The sequence below is a fragment of the Cynoglossus semilaevis genome, chromosome 13 (assembly GCF_000523025.1).
Source record: "Cynoglossus semilaevis isolate Cse_v1.0 chromosome 13, Cse_v1.0, whole genome shotgun sequence".
Classification (NCBI taxonomy): Eukaryota; Metazoa; Chordata; class Actinopteri; order Pleuronectiformes; family Cynoglossidae; genus Cynoglossus; species Cynoglossus semilaevis.
Genome location: NC_024319.1, coordinates 3,377,403 through 3,384,680, shown reverse-complemented (window position 1 = coordinate 3,384,680; position 7,278 = coordinate 3,377,403). Strand labels below are relative to the sequence as shown.

Here is a 7,278-nt window from a genome sequence, read left to right as displayed (position 1 = left end):
CTCTTTTTTGGTCTCTTGTTTGACACAAGTTCTGCAGAGGTGTGGTGTGCTGTGTCACAATGACAAGTACTTCATCGTTTGAAGAAGGTGTTGATATTAATCTATACTTTCAATATCAATCAATTTTCCAATCCTAATTGCTATTTTTATTGTTATCATAATTCAAAGAAATTGAATTCTTATTTCTGTTGTTATGCGTAACTCCCTAATCTCTAATATGGTGCAGTTACTTTTCATCACATCCTACTGAGATGAGCTCACGGATCCGGACTGAACAGGCTTCACTCAGAGTTTCATCACAGGGGGCGGTGGGGTTAGAAGATGATTTACTATTATTATTATTATTTATTTATTTATTTATTTATGATGAAAACAAAAGCACGATGGTGACGGGCAGTAACACACGTACACACACACACACATACTCGTACAAGTAAAAGTGAAAGTGACTTGAGGCAAAGTTTATTCTTTTAGTAACCAGTTTTTTAGTAGAGTTTTAGTAACCAACCAAATACAGATAAGGGAGAACAACATCCAAAAAAGGTGATAAACAGCATCAAGAGACGATGAGTGTTGTGAAAGATCCTTCAAGGGTTTGTTTCTGTCAGCTGAGCCAATAGAAACCTTCGTCTCTTCTTCCTGTGGGTTTTTGACAACCTGAATCTTCTGAAAGTTTTATCTATTAAAGAAACTAGAACATCCGACCACAGTGAACATCTAAACCACCGACAGCACCATGCAGGAGTGTCACACTGGCCTGTGTCTGTCCGTCTACGTGATCACCTTCATCCTGGGTTTACCTGCCAACGTTCTAGCTTTCTACACTTTCTGCAAAAAGGTCCGTGAGAAGCCTGCGCCCATCGACATCCTGCTTCTGAACCTGACCATTTCAGACCTACTGTTTCTGGTCTTCTTGCCGTTCAAGATGCAGGAGGTGATGAACAACGGCATCTGGCAGCTGCCCTATGTTCTCTGCCCTCTCTCAGGCTTCATTTTCTTCCTGACCATCTACAACAGCACCTTCTGCCTCACGGCCATCAGTGTAGAGAGGTACCTGGGTGTGGCTTTTCCTATACAGCACACACTGAAGCGCCGGCCTCTCTACGCTGTTGGAGCTAGCATCTTCTTCTGGATTTTCTCCATCCTTCACCTCAGCATCGTCTTCATTATGCCCCTCATTAGGGATAAAACGTCTCCAGAGAACCTGAGTCAAAACTCGTCTGTCACTACATCCACACAACCCAAACTTTGTTACGAGGACTTCACGGATGCTCAGCTAAAGGTCCTCCTCCCAGTGCGTCTGGAGCTCTGCATTGTCCTCTTCTGCATCCCACTCTTGATCTGCTGCTTCTGCTACATCAACTTTATCAGGATCCTGTCCCTCTGTTTCGGACCCTACAACGTGTCCCACATCGTGGGCTTCATCCAGTGGAAGAGTCCAAAGTGGAGAGACAAGGCTCTGTTGTGCAGCACCTTCAACGCCTGTCTGGATCCACTCATCTTCTACTTCTCCTCCTCGGCCATGAGGGGGAACGTGGCCGGCATCATAGCCCAGGTGAAGAGACGCCTCTGTGGCTGCACGTCCTGCGGTCCACTGGACCAGGTTCAAATGGACATGAATGACAGAAAAAGAAATAGCAAAGAAGAAGAGAGCAACACCAACTAAACAGGGAGTAGCGTCTCATATGAGAGAATTGGGTCCGTTGGACTTCCTGTCCACTTCCCAGCACACTTCCTGTTTGACTCCAATGTAATTTCTCTTCTGGAAACGGAAGAGACAATCTTTTTGCAATGAAATGATGTTTAAAAAATGTAAAAGTTTCATGTCAGGTCTTCTTTTAGCTAAAGCTTTCAAAACTTTCTGTGATACGTTTTGTGAAAAAACAGAAACCTTATCTTCCTTTTACAGTACATTTAGCTTTTTCTAAGCTAATTATGTTTGTGCTTTTAAAAACCTGTTTTTATAAAGGGTAAATATTAAAGGTAATGTCTATGTATTTCACCTTTTCTGTTTTTTAAATACGAGACCAAATAGTTTAGTTGGTTATATTTTGCCAACTCTTTAGCCTTAAGTTTGACTTTTGGAGTCATTTGTCCCACATGGACAAAGACACAGAACCTGTGCCTTAGTTACAGGAACCCATCTGTGACATTTGACTCTCAGGATTTAACAAAGTTTCTAAGCAATTATTTTCCAGTACAGATTAAATAGCAGTAGCCTGGAGGATTTAAAGGTGTAGTTCACAGAGTTTTTCCTCCTGGACCTGAAATATCATCATTGAACAAAGAGAAAAGTGTTGGTGGTGATGGACCAACATCTGAATTTATTAGAAAGAGGAAAAAAAGGAAAATGTTCAAACTGTGGAACCACCAGAGCGATAAAGCAGGAAGTGAGGTTGCTCAAAAGTGGAGACACTTCTTCTTCTGTGTTGTCACATTCTTCTGAGGTAAAAAAAAAAACCTCTCCTCCTGTTGCTTTGTCGCCATGGTATAAGAGACGACCTTTGATATTGAACAGGCGTCAGTCGAACTCACAGCTGCTCCATCACAGCCGGGGTAGGAAAAAGATGTACTATTATTATTATGATTGTTATTACTACTATTGTTATTATTATGTTGTGATTATTATTATTATTATTATTATTATTATTATTATTATTATCATTATTATCATCACATGCAACCACATACACAGGAGTAAAAGTAACTTGTGGCAGAGATTGTTCCTGGAGTTTTATAGTTAACTTCATCTGAGCAGTCATTAAAGGAGCAGTTATGTTTTTTTGAAATTAGGTTTTATGTTATTCTACAGAGTCAGTAATTAACCAGAGACAGAGAAGAAAAACAGCTCCATAGAAGGTTGAACCGGTGATGAATTGTTTAAGTTCTCGTCTTTATTTGAATATCAAACGGGAACTTGAGAGCCAACAGCACTAACTCTGCCACACCAGAAAAGTCTGTGTGGCTGAAAAAAAATCTTAACATATGACTTCAAACAATAAAGTTACAAAAGATCACATTTGAACTAAGTGACGACGACAGCAGTGAACCAACAGCTGCAGGGTTTGATTTGTTCTAAAGAACATCCAAGAAAAACAGATGTAAAAAGTGAATCTTTATGAACAAGTGTCAGATGGACACGAGGTTAAAACTGATGTTCTCTCTCTCTTCAATAGAATCCAATCTCTGGAGGAGACGATGAGTGTTGTCCTGGTGGTCAGGGACAGGAAAGCCACAGAGCATTCAAGGGTTTGTTTCTGTCAGCTGAGCCAATAGAAACCTTCGTCTCTTCTTCCTGTGGGTTTTTGACGACCTGAATCTTCTGAAAGTTTTATCTATTAAAGAAACTAGAACATCCGACCACAGTGAACATCTAAACCACCGACAGCACCATGCAGGAGTGTCACACTGGCCTGTGTCTGTCCGTCTACGTGATCACCTTCATCCTGGGTTTACCTGCCAACGTTCTAGCTTTCTACACTTTCTGCAAAAAGGTCCGTGAGAAGCCTGCGCCCATCGACATCCTGCTTCTGAACCTGACCATTTCAGACCTACTGTTTCTGGTCTTCTTGCCGTTCAAGATGCAGGAGGTGATGAACAACGGCATCTGGCAGCTGCCCTATGTTCTCTGCCCTCTCTCAGGCTTCATTTTCTTCCTGACCATCTACAACAGCACCTTCTGCCTCACGGCCATCAGTGTAGAGAGGTACCTGGGTGTGGCTTTTCCTATACAGCACACACTGAAGCGCCGGCCTCTCTACGCTGTTGGAGCTAGCATCTTCTTCTGGATTTTCTCCATCCTTCACCTCAGCATCGTCTTCATTATGCCCCTCATTAGGGATAAAACGTCTCCAGAGAACCTGAGTCAAAACTCGTCTGTCACTACATCCACACAACCCAAAGTTTGTTACGAGGACTTCACGGATGCTCAGCTAAAGGTCCTCCTCCCAGTGCGTCTGGAGCTCTGCATTGTCCTCTTCTGCATCCCACTCTTGATCTGCTGCTTCTGCTACATCAACTTTATCAGGATCCTGTCCCAGCTGCAGCACATCAACCGACGCCGACGTCTGCGGGCCATCGGCATGGCTGTTGGAACGCTGCTGGTCTTTGCTATCTGTTTCGGACCCTACAACGTGTCCCACATCGTGGGCTTCATCCAGTGGAAGAGTCCAAAGTGGAGAGACAAGGCTCTGTTGTGCAGCACCTTCAACGCCTGTCTGGATCCACTCATCTTCTACTTCTCCTCCTCGGCCATGAGGGGGAACGTGGCCGGCATCATAGCCCGGGTGAAGAGACGCCTCTGTGGCTGCACATCCTGTGGTCCACTGGACCAGCTCTCTGTTCAAACTGACACAAATGACACAGAAATGAAACGCAAACAAGAAGAGAGCAACACCAACACCACTTAGACAGGAGGTGACATTGCGTGAGAGGATCTGTTGGACTTCCGGTCCTCTGCCCATTTAACTTCCTGTAATTCCTTCTTCTGGAAACACAATCTCAGTTTTTGTTGCAATGGAATGATGTAAAAACTTGTTTTTTAAGCTGAAGTTTTTTCACTGTTTGGTGAACTTTTTATCGTCTTCTTTCTAAACATTTAGCTTTTTTAAAAATGTAGGCTTTCTAAAGTTTTGTTTTTATAAAGTGTAAATATTGAAGTTACTGTCTGTGTGTTTGTTTCTATCTGAGGCAAATTTAAGATTGCTCTTCATTATTGGGAGCATTTTGTCAAATGTTTGGATTTTCTACATTTAAACGTTTCCTTCTACGTATTTTGAAAGAACTCTTTAGCTCCTTATAAGTGGACTCATTCTTTGGCAAATGTATTTTGCCATAAAATCTGTCTGTTTTTGTATTTTCAGAACTAACCCTGTGCTCTGTGTTATATAAGTGTTTCGCTCTGAGTGTGTGTGTGTGGGTCGGTGGTGAAGCTATATTTGTGGTTAACAAATACTGTCTTTAATAAACCATGCTTTTAAACCATGTTTCATAAAACATTTACAAACAAAAATGTAATGTCTGTGTACACACAGACATTAAATTTTTTTAAACTTACATTTATGGTCAAATCTTTGCCCACAAGTCAGGATTCTTTTGGGGGGGGTTAATGTTGTAATTTTTTTTAACCTGAGGCTGTTTCCATTTAGCATTGGGCTACTTACCTTGCTAACTTGTTTTTCTGTGTTGTATGGCAGAGTTTTAGCCACTTCAGGGCTAAATTATAGCTATCTTTGTCGGATTCTTTTCTGCTCCACTCAGTTTCTCCACTCAGTTTCACTTCAAATGATTTGTGTTCCTCTAGTTCTCTGGGGTTTTCCTGTGATTTCTCAGTTAGTGAATGTTTACCTGAACTTATTAAATCAGTCTTCAGTGAATAGAGCAGCAGCCGTCTGTCCCTGTTGTCTTTTTATTCTTTTATGTGATAGTTGTGTGCACAGTGTGTTCAAACAGCAGCGTCTGTTTGAAGAGGAAGGCTGCTATGTTCGAACCCTGCCTTTGGTGAGAAACAAAACAAAAATAAATGTGTGAAAGCAAAGGCTAAGCTCAGAAATGCTAATATTTTTCAGCTGTTGCTATTAGATGCCAACAATAGTAAAATAAAATATTTTTTGGTGTCTTAATTCACTCTTTTTGGTCACAATTTTGCAATCTATCTACATATTTGGTCGACACAAAAATATTAATCTCCATTATTACATGTAGATCTTATTCCAACTCTACCAGGACCAGGATTCGGTTTTTTTTTATATGCCAGGCTTCAAAACTCTCACTTAAAGTGTAAATATTTAAGCAAATTCTATGTCTACCTTTTCTGTTGTCTGAATATGAGGCAAATCGTTTAGTAAATGTAATAGTATCTGATGTTTAAATTAATTTTTGGAATATCTTTTTTTTATTTATGAACGAGTAGAAACCGGAAGTAGCGCTTGTTAGCTTTGAAAGTTACACTGAGAGAAGAGCACCTGTAACGGTTACCAGGTAGGTCGTTTGTTTCGTTATTATTACCCTTTGCTTCGCGCTGTGTGAATGTGATTTTATGAGACGAAAAATGTTACTTTTTAACTGTGAACATCTTGAATATATATGGAGAATGATTCTAGAGTTGGTTGAGAAGCTGAGTGGTCAGTATTACTTTATTAATTCTTAGTCGATATTAGCAACAATGCTAAGCAATGCTATTTCTGTAATGAATAACGGATGCTATTTTTTTTATTTTATCTACCTAAACTTTTAATTTTACGGTGTTCTTCTTTTTGGACAGAACTCTTTAGCTCCTTATATATGGACTTATCCCATGTGCTATTTTTATGTTATCAAAATTTTAAACTCTAATTCCTATACATTTGTCTAAATGTTGTCTCTAATCTTATCCCTAATCTAATCCCTGTATTTATCTCAAGGCTCATCAAACTGAAGAGACAAGGCTCTTGATCCGCTTGTCTTCTATTCTACTTGTCCATGAGAGGGAATGTTGCTTGACCACACGACAAGACGCCTCTGTGGCTGCACATCCTGCCGTCCCAGGTGAAGCGTAAACAAGAAGAGAGTTACGTCAACAGAATCTAGCTGGGGAGGAACATTGCGTTGCTTCCTGCCTTGTAAGAAGTGACACAAGGTAGGAACCAAAGACCAATCTGTTTACAAAATCTGTGCTTTTATCTCCCAAAGACGCAGCAGTGCTTGATGCCACTATTACTAAAATCAAATGCATTATTTTGTGATGTATTTTGGGAAATTTTCTTTAAAATTGAGCATAGTTACAAAAAAGACCACAGGTGGCAGTAGTGACATAGCTTCTGGGATGGCAGAAAATCTCCCTTTAACTTTGTTGCCTTTCTTCACATTTGCCCCCCCGGCCCCAATCCTCCATAAATATTCACACACAAAGTTTGCTTGTTGTTATTATTATTTTTTGTCAAAATCCACCCACACACAAACACTGACGTGCTTTTTTTTCAAACCCACATCGAGAAACTTGACAGTATGTTTTCATTTCTTTGTGTTTTTTGATTTTTCTTCATATGTTTTTTTCTTTGTTTTCTTTAACGAGGACATGTTTGTACACACAGATGTTTATATGCTATCGACAAACGCAGCATGATATGCTGACATGGTTATACAAATACATGAGTCACAGTTTAAAAAATAAAAGGAAAACAAAATGGAAAAAAAAAGCAGGACAGACAAAGAGCCATAAAAAGCTCACAAAAACAGTGAACAGCTGAAGAACCTGCTCTTGTGCTTAACTGGAACCTGTGGTGTTTTCTTTGGGCTCAG

The 7,278-nt window shown here is 40.3% G+C and overlaps 1 protein-coding gene across 4 annotated transcripts; it reads left to right on the top strand.

Moving 5' to 3' along the window:
• The first annotated feature begins 574 nt into the window (after positions 1–574).
• LOC103388119 (free fatty acid receptor 2-like) lies at positions 575–5,625 on the top strand. 4 transcript variants are annotated; one of them, XM_025061752.1, is made up of 2 exons: positions 575–1,341; positions 3,998–5,621. In XM_025061752.1, the coding sequence occupies exons 1-2, from the start codon at positions 737–739 to the stop codon at positions 4,407–4,409; spliced, it is 1,017 nt and encodes a 338-aa protein (XP_024917520.1). In that variant the 5' UTR covers positions 575–736; the 3' UTR covers positions 4,410–5,621. The 4 variants fall into 4 exon arrangements, with proteins under 4 accessions (XP_024917520.1, XP_024917521.1, XP_008321221.2 ...); XM_025061753.1 differs by having other exon boundaries at positions 575–1,357; positions 4,014–5,621; XM_008322999.3 differs by having other exon boundaries at positions 575–1,371; positions 4,028–5,621.
• The last annotated feature ends 1,653 nt before the right edge of the window (positions 5,626–7,278 follow it).

What these genes read in the sequence shown, in the direction of transcription:
- LOC103388119 (XM_008322997.3), top strand. Translation starts at nt 3,393, where the DNA reads ATGCAGGAGTGTCACACTGGCCTGTGTCTGTCCGTCTACGTGATCACC.